This window comes from Panthera pardus, unplaced genomic scaffold (assembly GCF_024362965.1).
Source record: "Panthera pardus isolate Hobbes unplaced genomic scaffold, ASM2436296v1 HiC_scaffold_8, whole genome shotgun sequence".
NCBI lineage: Eukaryota > Metazoa > Chordata > Mammalia > Carnivora > Felidae > Panthera > Panthera pardus.
In genome coordinates this window covers 82381639-82402642 of record NW_026527013.1, presented here as the reverse complement: position 1 = coordinate 82402642, position 21004 = coordinate 82381639, and the positions used below count along the sequence as shown (strand labels likewise).

The 21004-nt window shown below is 41.9% G+C and overlaps 1 protein-coding gene across 12 annotated transcripts in view; it reads left to right on the top strand.

The window, feature by feature from the left end:
• The window catches only part of MAGI2 (membrane associated guanylate kinase, WW and PDZ domain containing 2), a 1325358-nt gene that overhangs the window by 1163984 nt on the left and 140370 nt on the right, over positions 1–21004 (top strand). For all 12 annotated transcript variants that reach the window (XM_053897620.1, XM_053897618.1, XM_053897619.1 and 9 more), the window contains 2 exons: positions 5643–5835; positions 12207–12455. In XM_053897620.1, the coding sequence (XP_053753595.1) occupies positions 5643–5835; positions 12207–12455 (442 nt within the window). The remainder of the gene's footprint in view (positions 1–5642; positions 5836–12206; positions 12456–21004) is intronic.

The window sequence follows — 21004 nt, the reverse complement described above, 5'->3', positions numbered from 1 at the left end:
GGCTCAAGAAGGGAAGAGTCTGGCTGAAATTTGCCTGGCACGGAAGCAATAGAATTGTTGCCCAAATGGAACACATGTTGCTCAAAATGAAACTCAGGTGTGTTAATGCAGCCATGGTCACCACCTGGCCTCAGGACAGCTTTCCACCTAGTCAGTGCACTGGCTCCCAGATTCTCAACCCTTCTGAACATTGGCTTTGACTCCAGAGTCCTCTCTCCCATCCAGTGGGCAGGCATCCAGGATCTGTGATAAGCCTCCTCAGATGACATAGATTGCCTGTTATCCCCATTGGGTTTATTTAGATCTATTCTGGTTTATTCTTTCACTTGAATGATTTAAGACACACACAGGCTGCGAGTTACAATTTTGACATTTAAGCCATTAAAGTAGAAGCCTAAAGCTTCCTAAGGCAAGCAAAGCCAGAAAGTAATGCCCTAAAAAACCAGAATGTTGCACCTCAGAAAGATCATGTCAGGAAGAGTGACTCTACTGTAAAGATTTCCCATAAGCCTTTCCTTCCTGCTTTCCTCCATGGTTAAGCCCAGAGATAATATATAAACAAAATGTGCTGGCCTCATTTAATTGCTGATGTGCTACAAAAGAAGAGACTCATGAGGTGACTTGGTCCCCAGCCACAGGAGGTCTCATAAATTACATCAAACAGGTTTCTGCCTCCATATATATGAAATGGTACTGACATCTCAGGGTGCACATTAAACACGACAACATAGCTTTTGGCAAATAATGAACAGCAGGAGTCCAGCTCCAACAAAGCATATGGGCATTTTTTCCTGCAAGAGGAAATACGTTTCACAGTTAAATAACAATAGAAATAGAAAGAAATGAAAAATTGCCAGAAAGGAACAAAAATGAGATTTCCAGCTGTGAGCTGAAAAGAGATGGGAAGGCATCAAGGTGGAAAGACTTAGAAAATGCTGCAATGGAGAAAAACTGTTCGTAGAAAGAAAGAGGTAATGCTAGACATACTCCTTGGTCAGGGAGTCTGTGCAAACTTGTGGAGAAGTTTTGGAAGGCAAGAGCCTGAAATCTTCTGGCCACATTGTCAAGTTGTCCCAGGCTATAATTATTGCAGATCAGACCTACTGGGGCTGGACTTGCATTAGGTAGAGCAGGAAGGAATTAAAGGAATTAAAAGGCCTGCACATATGATTTTGGTTTTGTTTGTTTCTTAGTTATTTGCTTGCATTTTCGTGTGTGTGTGTGTGTGTGTGTGTGTGTGTGTGTGTGTGTGTTTGTGTGTTTTCCCCTGGCTCACTGGGATTTCAGCCACTTGAATGTGAACCGCTATTATTTCATATCAAATACTCTGTTTTGTTCCATGCCCTCATAGCCTGTAAGATAAAGTAGAGTTATGGAGTTATTATTGTGATTCTTTTGTTCTTTAGAGAAGTCACTTAGAAAGATAAGACCATGGGTCAGTTGTTTATGGGGTCAGGGGGCAATCTTTTTCGAGCTCTTTGGCCACAAAGCTCTTCCTTCAGGGCCAAAGCACTAGAGACAAGATAAAGAACTCCTCCAAGTGCAATGAGAAAACTGATGAGTGGGTCTACACGGGCTGAGGGATCCAGTGAGGCTCGACAGAGGTGTGCGTGGTGTGAGACCAGTGTTGGTTGGGAAGGCTCAGGGGCCAGTGTAGCCCTTGGAAAGCAAGACTGGAAACAAAATGTAGCCTGATGGGCCGGTGAGCCCAGACCATGTGCTTGGGGTGAGGGAGTCCCTCAATAGACCTGCAGAGTGATCAGTGTGATGTGTCAAGGAGCTCAGGCCAGGCACTGGCAGGAGAGTCCTTCAGCAGACTTAGAAGTGACCAGTGAGACCATAGATCCCATAGCCATTGGACCAAGTGAGAATACTCAGAATCTCGTTAGTAGGAGTGTGACAGAGCTACAAACCGAAGCTTCCAGCCTCTCTTGAGAGCTTGTTAAACATGTGGAATCTCAGGTTCCACCCCAGGCCTGCAGAATCAGACTCTTGTGGGTAGGTCCCAACTCTGTGTTTTAATAAGCTCACCAGGTAATCGGTATGCACCCTAAAATGTTAGAACTACTTGATTAAAGGATCAGATGTCCCAAGGCATGTTCTCGACAGCCTAAGCATACGTTAGAATGTCTATACATTGAAAAGCTAGTATGAACTACAGTGCAAGAAGGAATCATAGATCATCTAGTCCCTGCAGTGACAGTGGCAAACAGGAAATAAACTAATAGAATGGCTGGAGCATACAAAACATATTTGAATTAAAAGGAAAAAAAAATAAGTTGTGTTTGTTGTTTTCCTGAATAGAGATACATAGAGCTAGCTCTGTATCTGCAGTGAAACATAATGCACAAAGGTGCAAAACGGCCAAAGGCGAAGGAACAACAGTCCCATGAGAGCCGGAAGCAGTGACAGTGTGTGTGGTCAGTCTCTCCCCAGCAAAGGCAGCAGTTACTGATGAATGGAGCGAATGTGACTAATGTATATAGCTAATGGGCATGCGACTCAGTGCCTGCTCCAGCACACCACGCTCAGTGCAATTCAAGCTTGTTTAATAGTTTATGTCAACCTCTGTTTGAAACAAGGTAGAGGATGGATTATATAATGTAGTTATGTAATAGTATATATGTATATAATAACAACATAATACTATACAATAAATTATATTGAAGTATTATGTTGAATATACCACTTATTTGGAAATAACCATGTAAGACTTGATAAAATGTCTTTGCTCAAATGTCGACTTCTCAGGGACGCCTGCCCTAACCAGCTCTCACACCACCACGGCCACATGACTGACACCCATCTACCATCCCAATCTGCTCTCTTTTTTCCACGGGACGTGCCTGCTAGCATGCAACATAATTTACACACTTACTACACACACTTCTCATTGTCTAACCATAAAAAAAGAAGTTCTATATGGTAGGGATTTGTATTTATTGTTCACTGATGAATTCCTAACACCTAGAAGGGCCCATGGGTTCAATAAATGTTTGGTAGATAAATTAATTAGTAAGAAGGGTACTCATATCACAAAAATGCAGCTGAAAAGCATATGTTTTACTGGGATTTTTTTTTAATGTTTATTTTTTGAAAGAGAGAGAGCACGAGTGGGGGAGGGGTGGGGGTGGAACAGGATCCCCAGAAGTCTCTGTGCCGACAGCAGAAAGCCAGATGCAGGGCTCAAATTCGTGAACCATGAGATCATGACTTGAGCCGAAGTCGGACACTTTAATGCTTAACCGACTGAGGCACCCCGGCGCCCCTACTGGGATTGTCCTTTTAATGGATGTTACTATACTAGTATCACCTAGTAACACAGAAGATAACTTCAAGAGTATCTTTATATCTTTGCTGTCTGCTTACAGCAAGGGAGGAATGGGAATTTTCCAATGTGACATTTTGGGTTGTTGTTTTTTTTTTTTCCAAAGTGAAATTTTGTTTTTACTATTTTTGTCGAGGGCCCAATTGCAGCCCTGGATCTCTCAGTTGTAACCTATATTTTGGCTCACTTTCATCAGTTAGAATCAGAACTATAGCTTAAAGTTGATAATTACCAGCCAAGGAGTTCATGAGCCATTTTTTCTCTGTAACTAGCTATAAACTCTCTCACTAAGGCATGTAGGAAATCTAAAGGTTGAAGCATTTTGAGGGACTAACCCAGCTAAATGGAGCTTTTCAAGGGGCTGTGGACAAACATAAACATTCATTTTAACTGGCTTTTGCACAAAGCACTTAGCAAATCTTTGAAGGACTTCTTAACAGGTTGAGTCTTATGAAGAATAGATTGGAACATCTTTAGAAAGAAACTCCTAAATTCAGGTTGGCATGACAATAAGGGAAATGGAGAATGTCAGAAGCGTGCCCGACTACTGGCCTATAGCAAATGGGTGCAGAGTGTCCTAGGGGAGGAACCACACTATGCAGCCAATCTAAGGGCAGGATACGTGTGGTTTTCCTTGTGATAGCACTAATGAATCACTGATCAGAGCACAAATAATTCCACATGGAAGGAAATCTACCCCCACCCCCTCCCCAGGAATAGGGGAAAAGCAGCTGTAGTCATAAAGGACTTTTTATTCCTATGGATAAAATTCAGTGGACGAAGGCTGTGAAGTCCTCAGGGAAAAGAGAATACTCTTCAGACTCTAATTTTCCATATACCTGAGAAGTCCTGGGCATTCAGACCTGGTTGCCATGTTAACAGGCCACACTGAGCAGTGTGACCAAGTAAGAATCTGTCTGCTTCCACACCTGAAGACCTGTAAGCCTGCAGATCACTTAACAGCAACTCTCCAAATTAGCTGGGATCCACAGATCAGCAATTTGGAAGAAATCATTGTGCCTGAAAGAAATAGTCTATGAGCAAGGGATCATTTTATAAAGACTTAAAATAAAACTTAGACTACAGTCTCTGTAATATTATCAGGCTAAGGGTAACAACTGCCTTCAGAGCTGTATGGGTAAGCCACTTGGAAAAAGAAAAAGGATGTCCATTGTCCATGTATTGGAAAATTTATCTGTAGGTTAAATAGCAAAACTAAAATATTTAGTACTATGCCTTTTTAATGACAGAGAAAATAAAGCCTTGCTGATGGATACTAACCTAAATGTTTCAAATGGGAAGAGGGAAACCTTATGTTATGCCTTTTATTATGATTACTCGTTCAGGGAATTACAATTCACACGTTTCCCAGATATGTACCTCCCCCTTTCCGGGTATGATAGTCACCTAAACATCAGAAGTATTTCCAGTGACAGGCAGAACCCGGGGTGTTCTTTGTGCAGGGGACAATGCTCTAAGGAAGTATTCAAAGGAATGGAGCAAAAACTGGGAGGAGGTTTGACTGAGACTTTTCTAAAATCAAATGGCCAGAAAAGCCAACTACGAGTTTTGCTTTGTTTTTATTTTATTTTCCCCTTATCTCCAGCCTTTCAAAGCAAAGCAAAAAACAAAAACATTTTGAACCTGTATCAGTTTCATAATATGCACAAGCAGCTAGTTTCCCTGACATTTTTGGAGCACTCAGTATCTGCCTCAAGCAAAGTTAAATGCGTCATGTGCATCATTTCATTCAATTCTCCCAACAACTCTGTAAAGTAGCCCCCATTACTTTACTTCCCCATTTTGCATGTGAAGAAACTGAGGCTCACAGAGGTTAAGACTTGCCCAAGGCCACACAAATAAGAAGTGGAACCAAGATTCAATCCCCAACTTGTTTCATGAACGGTAGCTAATAACATCGGGTTATTTGGGGTTAGAATTTTCCTTAAGGGTGATGACTAGTGGGCCAGGAAGCAAATGCAGCAAGTTCAAAATGTTAATTTCTCTAGAAGGAGTTAGCAAACTGGAAGAATAAGAAAGAAACCCTGCAGCCCCTCATTTTTCAGTTTTCAAGTACATGCTCAGGTTTGGAGTAAGGGGTAGAAGGTGGAAATAAAACTTTACACCAAGTTGTACATATATATAAAGAAATTAGATCTATAAATGATATTATTACCTATTACTATAATTACTATCAGTTACTATCATCTATTGTCTATTATTACTATGTATTTACATAAAGAAATTATATATACATAGATATGGGAGGAAAAGTTGAAATGTAAATATCCTTCCCTTCTCACCGCGTCTCTAGATTTTGATTGGCGCTGTCATTGCCATGGGTTCAGCCGACAGAGACGGCCGCCTACACCCAGGAGACGAGCTGGTCTATGTCGACGGGATTCCAGTGGCTGGCAAGACCCACCGCTATGTCATCGACCTTATGCACCATGCAGCTCGGAACGGGCAGGTCAACCTCACTGTGAGAAGGAAGGTGCTATGTGGAGGTGTGTGACTAAAGCCAGCGGTTAGGGTTGGGGATTAGGTGCTGAAATGCTTTTGTGGGACAGGGTAAGGACACTTGAAACCAAATTTTAAGTCAGTGTCTATTTTACACACGGAAAAAAGTCACCCTAGATATTCCAAATGTAACTGTGATTTTGAAAGTGCAGATTTTCACCCCAGTAGTATAATTCCAAGCAGTCTTTCAAGCCTATGTTTTCAGTGTAGTCATTAAAAATTTCTAGCAAAGCCTGGGGCTAATTTGAGATGTGTATGCTCTTTGCTCTTTGGTGGATGCTCGTTATGAAAGGAACATTACAGCAGTGAAAAAAACACAGCTTTTGAAAATGTTCCTCATTGTGTTTACAAACGAAGAACCACAGCATTTTGATACCATAATAAGGCAACTAGGATGGAAAATTAGCCTCCGTTGTAGAGCCTGATAAAAGGTAACAATAAAACTATGACAAAAATACAGTGGTACGTCACTCTTAGAAAACGCAATTCATTTAATTCCAAACTTATGAAACCGATCAATCAGAAGCAGTTATTCCCTTTACAACCATGTCTCAGCTTCATAAAAGAACACACCAAAGACTTAACTTTCAACAGTCACTCTTCACACTCATAACAGGATTCAGTTCATCTCTCTCCACCATCTCAGTCCCCCCAAAAAAGATTTATATTTTTATGAATATGTCTGTTACAAACATCAACTATTTTTTGTAATCTAAGCACTCAGTACTGTTGGGAATGGGGTCCCAAATTGCCTGTGCTTTGTCCTGTGAATTGCAAGAGGAACAGCACCGACGATGTTCTGTCACCTTCTGCTCTCGTGGCCACCGGCCTCTCTGCTCAGCCCCTTGGCCCTCCTCAGAGAGATTAGGAGGGACCTGAGTGGCGTGAGCTCACTCATGTTTACAGATGAGGAAACCGAGGCCCAGAGGTTCAGTAGCTTCCCCGAAGTCTTCAGCAAGTCAGTGATAATGCAGAGGCTCTTAGCTCCCCAGCCAGTGCTTGTTCCCACCTCAGGCCCCCGCCCAGCCCACCCCCAGTGAATTCAAAGACGCGAGACCAACCTTTAGCAAACGGCACTCGGTAACATAAGGAGTCTTCCATATGTGTTATTACTATAACACATCTGAATTTTAAAAAGTGGTGGGGGGACACCAACTAATCACAAGCTGTGAATGACTAGGGAAGATAAGACAGTAATTGAACTAAAAGTCCCCGTTTCTATTCGAGTCTTCTAAAAACTAGACTTTGATCAAGGGCAATCATTTAAAAGGGCAAGTCAGAAGAATTGTCAGCCCTCACCAGTAGAGACTGCTATATATCTTGTATGGTATGGAAGTTTTGCTACGAAATGACATTCATCTTCAGAAATTCATGGCATACCACTTGACCCAAAGAAGTAAAACACCTTGAATTATGCCGTATCCTTGGGCAAGATGCCAGGAGGATGACAGTGTTTGCTTGGTTAACATTTAACTGTCTCTCTCACTAAGAGTGATTTTTAATAAAAAGTTTGCTGAGCTATATGTTCTGTGACCCAAAGATAAATTTAAAAGATACCTGATTTACAAGGAAATATACTGCAAAGTGCAAAACTGATGCACCAACATAATTTCATGCTCCCCTTGCCACCAACTGATTATGGCAAATTAAATTTTGTTCTAATCAACCCAAGCTATTGGAGTGTATGCCAAATGCTGCAAAAATGTATTCTTGCAATTTGCAGATCATGTGACTTTTGTGAAGATGCTCCTTGCTGCAGTTCTTACCAACTCTACTCATTAGGCTTTCGAGTGCATTTCAAGTGCATTTAATTTTTGAAAATGCTCTGCTGCAGACTGCTCATTCACACCAGGAGAGTTTGCAAGTTAATTTGGCTCACTCTTCCTTGAAAGCTTCATCAGTATTGAAAATGATTAAGTTCAGGAAAGGATACTCTGATAGTAAAGTAAACGCCTAGAAATAGGTTGGAACAGATTTTTTAAAAGCAGAGGAAGACAGCCTTTCCTCAGAGCTGTTGTTTCTCCAACAGCAAGAAGGGACAGCTACAAATGGATATGACAGTGGAGATGCCTTTTCAAGGGCTGTTATCATTATTATTATGCTTTCCTAAGCAAAAGCAGTGGGAGGTGCAAGCCTGGCTTTCGAGAAGATGGTTCAGAGCTGAAGGGAAGTGAGCAATCAGCTTGTGAAGAGACAGATGAGTGAATGAGAAGAGGGGCGGATTTTTCCCTTCCTGCCTAAAGAGAGTGGAGGTATCAGGGGCTGGGAAGAAGAGAGGTCATAAGGGTTAAAGCCTTTAGCGTTATGCTTGCCTCGGCTTATACAAATGTCCTGCCCCTCCTCAGAAGATGCCAGGCACTGGCTCCAAGTTCATGCTCAAGAGAAAACCACATCTATTTGGAGAGATACCAACTGGTTAATGACATTGGCCAGAAATTAAAGTAACACAAAAAACCTGCAGCACATATTAAAATATATTTAAAGTGTACACACGAAAGATAGAAAGGCAGAGTTTTCAATGAGCTAGATCCTCAAAAAGGAGAAATTGTGGAGTAAATGAAGAAACATCCAGTAATGCATCCAGTTTTATTTACCATATAATTATACCACAGATCTTGCACTTTAAACTAGTTTTGAAAGATATCTTGTCTATGCCACCAGCTCCGGTGTTTAGCTGTTGTGTTTTTTCCCAAGGATAGTGGAAGAGTGGCTTTATTACACTGGAAGTACAAATATTTATATGTTTAGTAGCTCCGCTTTGAGACGTTCAACCTAATGACAAATTATTTTGAATACACATTATTCGTCTGAGAGAAGGGTGTCTCTGAGGAATTTCCTAATGTGTCACTCTAGAATTGATGTGAAAGAACGTTTTATGACTTAATCAAAACATGTTAGAGTCCGTCTTAAAGCTATCCATCAGTCTCTTTTCTGTAACATCCAAGGCAAAGTCTAATGTTTGGCTTAATGCCGAGAAAAGGAAGGTTTCCTTGGAAGCTGGGTGAAAAGTTTAGCCATTGTTTAGGATGCCAATGGATTCCCCGGTCATGGTTACTACACTTTTTGTGAATTCTAAATGCATTTGCTTCTTCTTTGTCTATGAGCATGTCACCGTTTAAATAAGTTGTCTGCTTTGAAGAGTATAGAGGAGGAGTGCACAAACTGAAATGTCTGCAGGCAGGCCCGCCCCTAGCATTGACAGGGCACAGCCCCCCTGCTCCAGCAGGCCCCATAGGGTACACATACATGGGGACACTCCAGCCTGTGCAAGCATACCCCATGCCTCAGCCACATTTCAAGACAAGACAAGACAAGACAAGACAAAACGTGTACAGTGCTGCCATCCTTCTGAGGTCCTGAGAAGAGGCCCAGGCACATTCTGGAATCAGACAAGGTCAATTGGTTACAGAACCCTAGAGTCCTGGTACCCAGAGTGTGATCTGGAAGGGAAACAAGGGCTCCAGTTGAACAAGTCCCTTGGCTCTGCATACTCCTCACTCTACGAGTAAATGAGTAACTCAGGAATCTGCAGGAGACACTGGGGGGTACGGGGGAGGTGGTTGGCACTGGGGCGACTTGCAAATGCAGACCCTGTGAAGGCAGCCACCACTACCCAGCGCTAGCTGATAATTATTAGATATTTCAAGAGAAACCAGAAATCTGTATTTCTGTAAAAATCTCTCGTTTTGAAAACATTGGCAACCAGTTTTAACAATTACTAAGCAAAGGATAGACCAGCACTGAACCCAAATAACAGATGGGTCTGGGGGCCAGGAGCAGTCCCTGGCCAGCAGTTGACTGTTCTCATGGAAACTGCCTCACCTGGAAGACGTTGCCAACAATTGCTGCCTTCCCAAATGGGGACCTCTTCCAGTCAGCTCAGTGATGATTTCCAGTATGACCAAAGCTCAAGCTAAAAATTAATTATTTGGCTTGAGTAGATACTAATTGACTGAATTCTGTATACCCATTTGTGTGGGGGCCAGAAGGATGAGTCAGAGATGCTGGAAGTGAGTGAATTCAAAAAAAAATGCACATGGTATTTGGTCACTTTGTGACATTCACTGTATTATTCTAAAACAATGCTATCCATGCCCTATACCAGAAAGGATTGTTGGCAAGAAGACAGTCTCATTTGGATCTAGAACCAGCTGAGTAGAAAAATAACACAGAATCAATTCTATCCTTCAAAATCTACCATTGGAAATCTTCTTAACTCCCTGGCTTTAAATGTGCTCATGTTGTTAAAGACAAAGAACTTTGTTTTAGAGTTTGAAAGAGAAGTCCAAAAGCAATAGAACCGTATTCTATTAATGGATTGGCCCTTTCGCTTACTCAGGGACCGTCATGCTGACTTAGTGCATAATGTTCTTCTAGACCCTATGGCAGAGCCACTCCCAGCCACTTACTACAAAGACAGATCATTTTCCTTCGTTGCTGCTCTCCTGACAAGTACAGCCCTCAACCCCCTAAAAATATGACAGCCAGAAAATGAGATCTCTTTTGTCACTGCCTATGACATTTAGTTACTGATTTGGTCCAATAACTCGAGGAGATTTTCAATTTAATGTTGCAGCCTAATAATTGTTTTTCTTCTTCCTGACTATCTCTAATCACTTTATTTCCAACTTGCACAAGGACTGATAAAGGACATGTGCTTTACCAAGACAATAACAGCTTGTCTTTGGATGATATTTTCTGGTGGGGAGGGTACATCTTACAGGCACTTTTAAATTCTGGTAGAAAAGAGGGAAAGACTTTGATGTTGACATTTCGTTCTTTTATCACCTCAGTACATTTCTTCCAGATGTAAAGTATCCATTTGTTTTCTTTAATTAAAACCTGATTAATTAAATCTTACAGAAAAATTCAAATATATCAAATGGTAATAAGCAGCAGCCTAGGTCTTAATCATTCTGCAAATACAAACAAGAAATGAATGCATTTTTGTAAGGCTGTTTTTAATCTGAGTATATGAAAAAGGCAGCTCCTTTTTCTTTACAGTATAACGAAAAATCTCTTAGAGTCTGTGTTCCTTCTCCCTGATTTTTGAAGTGATTTTGATTTTTGAAATGAAATTATTTTTCTTTTCAGAATGGAATCACAGCTTATGAAGTTAAAAGCCTTCACTGGAACTTTTGCTTATTATTTTTAACTTGCCATATGAGACACCTACCAGAGTCCTAAGACGGAAACCATATCTAGAGATCCAAAAAGGAATCATTAATTGTGATTACTTTCCTTCTTACTATTTCTCTGTTCTGTAAACATCTTTTGAGCACACTAATCAAATTGTAAGATGGGGATGAAACCATCCTATTTCTAATTACAAAATTCTAAGTACCTTCTTCGGTTGTTTTCGTCAGAATACCAAATCCTAGGTCTTAAATTAAAATGACAAAATTCTTTCTGGATGACAGATGAACTTTCATTTTTAAAAAGTAGGTTCTCTTGGCTTCCAACTTTCCATCATTTCTCCCTGTAAATAAGCTTGTTTTCTCATGGAAATATTGGTTTGGTTTATCTGCCTGATAATAGTGTATCTACAGAATATAAATGAACAACGTCGCCAGCACCTCCCTGAGAAATTCAAAATTCATTGTCCCTCATCCTAACATCATCGTTACATTGATCCTAGAGCAAGTGAAGTATGGGAAGGACCCTTTAAGAAGGATGTTTCCCACCTGCACGGAGTGAATTAACACTTACAGGCTAACAGAGTATCACAAAATTAAATAAAACCGTGGCTCTTTAGTAAAATTATGATGGGTTCCTTTACATGGACATCCTGGGCTGTAAGCCCCACTTACCATATCCTACAGCAGCTTTACTCAATGGTGGCTTGGAAGCCTCATCTGGATTCCTGTACCCAATCTTCCTAAATTTACTGAAAACACTTTCCACAGGTGGACCCTGAAGATGCACAGTTGTTACAAGTTCTTTAAGTAATTCTTATGCATACTTCAGTTTAAAATACTGTCCACTTGTTGTATAATCTTCTTTGATCAGTTATTATTATGCAACTAAGAACCTTAATATATAAAACCAGGCATTGTCTTGGAGGGTTGCAGATTTAACAAGAGGAAGATATAAACTACAAGCAGCACAAAGGAAGCCAGTGAGGGGGTTAGCTGTGTTTGCTGTCAAGGGTGGAATGGGGCTTAGACTGGGTGCTCCACAGCTAGGTTTGTAGCTAAGTTTGTAGCCCTTCACATGCCCTGCACTCTTGGGGCTAGAAGGCAATCAACCAACCAGTCTTGTAACAATGCTAATGTCTAGAACTGTACCTAGTATAGCAGAGGCACTCTCCAAGACCCTTGTGAAATAACCGAGTACTTGGGTACAATGTGTATTGCAGGGGAGCCCTGCCCAGAGAACGGGAGAAGTCCAGGCTCCGTATCAACCCACCACAGCTCTCCACGCAGTGACTACGCAGCCTACACCAACAGCAACCATGCCGCCCCCAGTGGAAATGCCTCTCCGCCTGAAGGCTTCGCCTCCCACAGCCTGCAGACCAGTGATGTGGTCATTCACCGCAAAGAGAACGAAGGCTTTGGCTTTGTCATCATCAGCTCCCTGAACAGACCTGAGTCCGGATCCACTATCAGTGAGTGATGGCTTCACTTGCCTTTGTACAGAGGGTGTTGTGTTTGTTTGTTCTGGTGGTGGGGATACTGGACGTGCAGATCAGAGGACTGTCATAGGCGTCTTGTGCAGTGGGAAAGTTACGGGCTGTGAGCACAAATAAGGCATCTTAACACATGATTAGCCAAACATTGCTGAACCTTTGGCTCAGGAAGAATACAAGATCATACCTGATGTTCCCCTGACCCCACAACTCCCATAAAAACCCTCATTCATTCATTTTAAACTGGGAAGAAAGTCAAACCAAGTGGTGTGGGATGTTGGTGTGAGGGGAAGGGAGCTGCCTCCTGTTTGATAGGATGAAATTAGATATGCAAAAGATCTGTGAGGAAAGCAGTCCAGGAGGGAGCCTTGAGGTTAGAAGGAGTTCAGCATTCCAGAACTCTGTAGAAGTCCAGTGTGGCTGTGATGGAGTGGACAGGGGAGCACGGCATGAGACCAAGACAGGAGCCAGGCTGCACAGGGCTTCACACGCCCATGGGAAGAAGTCTGGATTGTAACCCAAGTCATGGGAACCCTGGAGGGGGTTAAGCAATGGACAGGAATCCGATTTATATTTTTTAAGTCTGCTTTTGTGCAAAATGAAATCAGGGGAAGAGAGCAAGAGTGAAAGCATGAGACACAGTTAGAAGGTCATGTAAACAGCCCTGTGGGTGCAGAGATACTGGAACCTTCTCCTAGGGTAGTAGCAGTGGAAAAGGGAGTTGTACGTGACTTCACCTGGGGTTCCTCCAAATCTGTGGGTCTGTACAACAGGTGACAGTCAGAGGTTGTATTTCTCTTGCAATCAGTCATCTTATAGATTCTCAGTCTTCTTGGTGGTTTTCCTTTTAGCAACACATTCCAGAAGTCACTCGGCCACTGGCAGGTGATAGGACAGAAGAAACAATAGGAAAATTTGCTTCTTTTTCATATTGAAGTGATTTAGTCCAAAATATTATACATAGAAATACCAAAACCAAGAGCATTTAGACAAAAAATAATTGAATCATGTTGCAGTCTTAAAATTCTTACAAACTGTGGTTGTTTCCAGCACATGGGGGAGGGGGAGTTGTCAAACAATACTCAAAAAATTAAATCATTGAGAATGAATAAGAACTTTCTTTTTTTTAATGTTTACTTATTTTTGAGAGAGAGAAAGAGAGAGCACAAGTAAAGGAGGGGCAGAAATAGAGGGAGACACAGAATTCAAAGCAGGCTCCAGGCTCCGAGCTGTCAGCACAGAGTCTGACGTGGAGCTCGAACTCATGGACTGCAAGATGGTGACCTGAGCCTAAGTTGGACCCTTAACCGACTGAGCCCCCCATGCACCCCGAGAATGGATAAGAACTTTATATGATAAAGTTAATGTTATCAAAACACCACCAGGACTGAATAGAAACAATTACCTTTGACAAATTCAGGAGTGAAAACTATAAAAGTGTTGAACCTCAGCGAATATGTTGCAGAAGCTAAATTATATACATTTGAAAGTGCAATTTTATTTCTCTTTCCCTTCATGACAAGATGAAGAAATAAATCCAATCTTTAAGCAGAGAGTAAAACAGGATACTGTCAGTACAATAGATTCACCAAGATTAAAAGGACATAAGACTAAAGATTTTCGTGAATTATATAAACAGCGTTCTAATAATTTATACTTGGGGAAAATGTTCACAGAGAGCTTTTGTAGCTATTCCAGTCAGTCAGATTGTTTACTGGGGAAGGAAACCTAGAGGACTGGAATAAAAATAAAAAGTGTACCACCACAGTTAAAGTGTTAAACATGTATTTAAGGTCTCAGCTTTATTCGAAGTGTGACAGCATTATTGCTAAATGTAGAGGGAAGTGTGTGTGTGTGTGTGTGTGTGTGTGCATGTGCGTGTGCACACACATGCACTCATTACATAGAGAAACCACAAATGCTTTTTCTATTGCAAATAAACCCATGCATAGGTAGATTTGGAAAACAACAGGTACAAGTGCTTAAAATTAATGTGAATTTTTCCTCCTACCAAGTGACATTAGACTGACCTCAAAAGAATAATTCTAACCATTTTCAAAATGGTATATTATTTTATATCACCCTAGAGAGTGGAAATATATTCATAATGCTTCCTGGCTTCTTTTCTCACATATTTATTTCTTTCAATTAAAGAGTTTGAAATGCAAGTTGCCCCCATGTTCTGTGGGAAGAGCAGTTATTACACTGATGGCCTGCAGCGTTTACAATATATAATTTGCAGCATGCACCTGAAAGCTTTCTGGACCTAATGCTGCTTCATACTTAACTTCTGTTACAATTTTGAGGTCTAATTTTGAACAGAAATGCTAAATGCCTCATGAATAGTAAAGAGCCACCCTCATGTCACATATCATTGTCAGAATATCAAGGGTCCTTGGCTCTATGAGTCTGGAGAGCATGATACGATCAGGTACTCAAGAGTCACAATCAATCATGGGGCTTGGGTCACTTCTCTCTTCGTGTCTTACCTGAGCCCAAGGACCAGGAACATGATCATGGTTTTTCTCATGGCTCGTGAGCCTTTTTCATTGGCAGACAGAGTGCTGTTTTGTTATGCCGTTGAGAGGTGAACCACCTAAAGTATATGCCTGGATTCAAAACCTGGCTTCATCAATGCCCACCTGTGTGACCTTGAGGAAGTTACATGACCCTTTGGGCCACAGTTTCCTTGGCAGTAAAGAGAAGATAATGTTAGTCCCCATGCTGATGGGCTGCTCTGAATGTTAAATGAATTAGTACATGGAAGTGCTCAGACCAGCCCTGGCTCAGAATAAGCACTAAGTATGTCACTGTTGCTGTCTAGACCTCTGTCATCTTTCCATTCCATTAGCTGCTCAGAACTCACATGGGCTGTCTGTTCCATCAGACATGAGTCAGCACCCCCACTCTCCCAGAACAGCTAGATATGAGCAGCCAATGAACAGCTCTGAGGTCCAGCTCCTCATCCCCACGTGCTGACCTTCTGGGAGCACAGTCTTCTCCCCCAGCCACCCTGCAGCCTGGGTTGGGGGTTGGGGGTTGGGATTAAAGCAGCGGAAGCCACACCAATCCAGCTGAGTATGCCCTTTTTTTGCTGAGGCTTCAGGCTGGAAATGTCCCCAGAATTCTCTAGCCAATAAACTAGAAACGTCATGGGAAACAACAAAATTCAGGCCCGAAGCTGTGCCTTTTACAATCTCCTACAAATATGATGTCTCTATTGAATTTATCAGAGAAGACAGGAGAGATGGAGAAAACAAATGTAAATTTCACCACCCTGAAGGTGGAAAAAAGAGTTACTTTCTGGATGCTGGATGTTCAACCAGTTGAGAACTTGGGAAGTAGGGTTCCTGGATTATTTATTCCCTGGCCTTTAGTCTGGCCCACATTTCTTTTTTCCAAAATATTGTTCCCCAAAATTTAAGAAGAAATTTCCTTTATATTAGTTAATGTAATTAAGGAATGCCATTTCCTTCCAAAGCCAGTGACCCAGGAGGCCAAACATTGCTTGGAAGGAGATAGAACCTAGAAGCCTCTATCTGAGGTCCAGCAATATCCTTCCTGATTTAAAGCGGGAATAAGCAAATTTCCTGAGCATCTTGTCCCATTGTCCAAAATATTAAGTACTTTTTTTTCAGACCCTAAAATTGGAACCAAGAAAACAAAATGGTTTGCAGACCAGAGCCTGGGACAGTAATCTGTAACAGGCAATTGAATTTTAAATTCTTTAAAAGATTCTAACAAATATTTGTATACAAAGATGTTTGTTGCCATGTTATTGATAAACATGGAATATTGGAAACCATGTTAGAAACTTCTCAAAAACTGGAGACTTTGGTATATTTGGGAAGTTCAAGGCATTTCCTGCCTTTGTCTAGCTCTGTTGTGACTCTCACTGAGGTCTGTGTGCACAGGATACAGGAGACTCAGGTCACTGTCTGACTCCAAGCGGAGCAAGTGCTTGCTCTGTGAAGATACCCCTGTGGTCATCTGCACTGGGGTTGACAGGTTGGGGCTTCCCAGCCCAAGGCTGAGCCCTGACATCCAGGTTTCACTGAAGAGCTATCACCTGTCTTTGTACATGCTTCCTGCTACTTTCCCCAAACCTGCTTTCCTACCAGAGGTTCCCAAGAAGGGCTTTGGCACAAATGATAAAATCAAAGTAAACCCTCAGTCTCCTGCTGTTCAGGAAAGTTATGTTGGCATTTATGGGGTAGACGTACACAGGCAGCTTCCACATCAGTGAGAGAGGTGGGCAGCTTGTTGAGAGAATTTATGAATTTAGATGCAGGCCGATGACAAGCTGAGAGGGAGAACATATTCAGGACAGCAGCCACAGCAACAATCCAAGCAGTCACAGTAGGGGCACGGTCATCATGGCCCTTCCTGCCTTCATTGGTATTGTCCTAACAGCAGGGACTCTGTTTTCTTTGGGGGTGGGGGTGGGGCCACCTAAAAACGGTGAAATAAAAGTGAACAAAGCAGTGAAACGGTTTGGGATTTTTCCCACCAAAACTCATCCCACAGACCATGCAGCCACTGAATAGTCATTTGAACTTAGGGAAGTACAAATTAAAACCAAAAGCCAGGGCGCCTGGGTGGCTCAGTCGGTTAAGCGTCCGACTTCAGCTCAGGTCATGATCTCATGGTTTTGTGGGCCGGAGCCCCGAGTCAGGCTCTGTGCAGAAAGCTCTTGTGTAAAAAGCCTTGGGTAAAACTGAGGCCTGGATCGTATTTTTCATTGGCACAGGCTATCATTTTATTTATTTTTTTTAATATGAAATTTATTGTCAAATTGGTTTCCGTACAACACCCAGCGCTCATCCCAACAGGTGCCCTCCTCAATACCCATCACCCACCCTCCACTCCCTCCCACCCCCATCAACCCTCAGATTGTTCTCAATTTTCAAGAGTCTCTTATGGTTTGGCTCCCTCCTTCTCTAACTTTTTTTTTCCTTCTCCTCCCCCATGGTCTTCTGTTAAGTTTCTCAGGATCCACATAAGAGTGAAAACATTTGGTATCTGTATTTCTCTGTATGGCTTATTTCACTTAGCATAACACTCTCCAGTTCCATCCATGTTGCTACAAAGGGCCATATTTCGTTCTTTCTCATTGCCACATAGTATTCCATTGTGTACATAAACCACAATTTCTTTATCCATTCATCAGTGGATGGACATTTAGGCTCTTTCCATAATTTGGCTATTGTTGAAAGTGCTGCTATAAACATTGGGGTACAAGTGCCCCTATGCATCAGCACTACTGTGTCCCTTGGGTGAATTCCTAGCAGTGCTATTGCTGGGTCATAGGCTGCTGGAGGCCCCCAGGCAGCTCTACCCCACAGTTTACCCTACTATCCTCGAGAGTAATGTGGCACACTTCTTGTAATACCCTTTGGTTACAAAGCCTTGCCCTAAATGAAGTCTCTAAATATCAGTAACTGATAAGTGCCTTGTCTTATATTTTATTGGTTTAGGTTATAGCAGTGGATCTTCTTCACACCTCCATATTGAGGTCTGTTCATTGATCATCTTATTTTCCTTTAAGTGCATTTATTTATTTTGAGAGAGAGAGAGAGAGAGAGTGCTGGAGAGAGGCAGAGAGAGAGGGAGAGGGCTGTCAGCACAGAGCCCGATGTGGGGGCTCGAACTCTCGAACCGTGAGATCATGACCAGAGCTGAAACCAAGAGTCAGATGCTGAACTGACTGAGCCACCCAGGCGCCCCATGTTCAATGGATCGCCTTAAAAGCACAGGTACCTTGTGGGACTCTTGCCAACGTTAGGACCTTGACCCTCTCTAAATCACTGTAAGTGTTGACCAACCAATGTTCCAGCCCTAAGAGTCACTGCTGCAAAGTTTCTTAAGTCCTACCCATGCAGTTGAACATGGGAATTAGAAAATGAGCCTCATTCCTCTATTTCTCATTGTTTTGCAAGGCAAATTTCCCTTCATAGTTCTTAATCAGCATTGTAAAATATAACACTGCATTCGCCTAATCCTTAAATGAACCCTCTGCTTTGGGTTCCTTCAGTGACACAGTGCTTTCACCTGGAGCTTGATGCCGACGACAGCTCACTCAGGAGGCGTAATGGTGTCACCCACACCGTTAACATGAGTGCTGCTGTAACAGAAGAAATATGGTGGAGGGGGGCAATTTGGGACACCACATAAAATGCCAGTTTTCCTCCAAATATCTGGCTTCTAAATAGAACTCATGAGACCATAAGATAAGCAAATGTCTTCACAATATTATAAAAAATCTACATATACAAAAAAGATAAGATGTCTTCATAGTCTGTACTGATGTACATATGTTTTAATTCAAATCGATCTCATTTATTAGTGTGATTTACTTAACACTTTAGGAGGTAGTCAGGCTAAGGTAGGAAGGGATGCATCAACAAAGATGTCACTTGTGATGGACAGTCCAGTCTTCCTATAACATGGCCCTGATCATAACACCCATGATAGAAATATCTACAAGGTAAAGTTCCAACACACTGTTCTTACATCCAAGACCCTACATGACATGGACACAACCGCAATTTATCCACAACTCTTCGTGATTCTACTCCATCAAAGCTGGCTTAGTTACCCCTGAAAGACAACGTTTGCTTTTCCATCCCAGTGCCCATGTTTTGCCCTGCTGCCACTTGGAATGACGGCTCCTCTTTACCAATAATAAATGTTATCAAACTCTCTCCAAGGCACCATGCTAAAAATCTTACATTGTGTTTAATTTCATAGTAACCCTGTGAGGTAGACTACTGCCCAAATAGTAAACATCTCTCATAAGCAGCTCAAAAAACACTTAATGTCTTACTAAGACTCTGCCTGACCCCTTACCCTTCTCCTTGAAGTGTTTTCTCTAACTCTTAATTGGAATTTTTGCCTGTAAACTCTTTAATTGTTCACTACTCCTTGACTTCCTTTCTGTTATTATGCCTGTGATTAGCTATCTAATATTGTCATTGTATTTTTCATGTGTTCATGGTTTGCTTTCCCTAAACAGATTATAAGTTCCTTAAGGGCAAGAAATGATGGCATTTCTTTGAATCTCTCACAGTTCCTGGTAGCATGTGTTTCAAGGATTTGTCACGTAATTTATGTTGGAGGGATTGGATTGGATTCTCCAATAATAATCCAGTGCTGTCTCATCAAAATAAAAGTGGGAATGTGCTCTAACTTTCCCTGCACCTAAACCTAGCCACTCTGTCCCTCCAAGGCAGCAAGACCTATCTCTGAGAACAGGCAAAGCAGCAGAGGATCACTTAGGGGGAGAAATTGTGTGCAAGCTGGTCCTTGCCCAGCATGAGAAATTACACTATAATAAAGTGGAACTAGAACAATGTCCCAGACTACAGGTTTCCCATCAGTTGTTTTCAGCCTGAGTAAATGATTCAACAGCCAGCTCAGAGCCTGGCAAAGTCTCAGATAAGAGAGCCCTCTAAGAAATCAGGCTCAAGGGAGCCGCCTCTGTGTCTCTGGGAAGCCCCTGTAGTCTCAAGCATCTGGGTTGTGAAGCCCTTGTCCTCTGAAGGACCAGGCTGTAGCCTCAGCATGCTCTCTGATTTACCTCCTCCTGGCACTGGCTGTTCCTGGAATCGCCATCCATTTGTGCGAACACCACCTTAGCGATAATTATATTGTCCTACACAGGAGGGTTTGGATGGCATCCCAAGCGCCTTGGAAAAAGTATTCCTTCAGGTTAGTTATTCATTTCACAATCGTCATTAACAAACAACCCATTTCAGTTCCAAGTGAACAGCTTCTCAATCACATTACTTCTTTAGAGGATCTTACCCAGCTACAACCAGGATGAATAGGACCTATTGATCAAACTTCATTGTCTCAATCCTGAGCATGACTACTTTTGATCTCAAGTTAAAACCTAGCTGCGTAGGTCCTACCAGGAGGCAGACAAGCAAACACAAAAAGATTTTATGTCAAATTCTGAGTACTCTGATATCTGAACATTGAAGCATCTATTAACTAAAATGGAAAGACGATTATAAAGATTTCACTCTCTTAGCACTAACAGATTTAAAGATCATTTAATTGTAAGAGTAAGTCCACAGAGAAACACCATCATTCTTATTTATTTTCAAATAGAGGAGCAATGCAACCTATCAAAGAATCTGTGAGTGCTCGCAGTGCATTTTTGTAAATACCAGGCCATTTTTCTTATCGTTTGAATGGAGCTCATAAATCATGAGTTTTCCCCTCCAGGAAATCATTTTTCAGGAGAGTTTTTATTATTGTGTCCAGACTCTCCAGGCAGCAGCAGAAAGTGGATGTGTGGATGTCTTCTTACCTTCAGCTTTTTGGTTGTCTTAAAAGCTGGCAAAACAGTAGCTGTTTCTTCAGGGCTTATATCCTGCAGTTCCTTGTTAGTGCAGGTAGATCGTAACTACGAAGAGAGCCCAGACCTCAGGGACAGGATCACCCTCTACCAGTGCAAAATGTCTATCACTCTCCATGGGGTTTAAATGAATTCCAAGGCTGCAGGTCACTTTTGAAGAAGG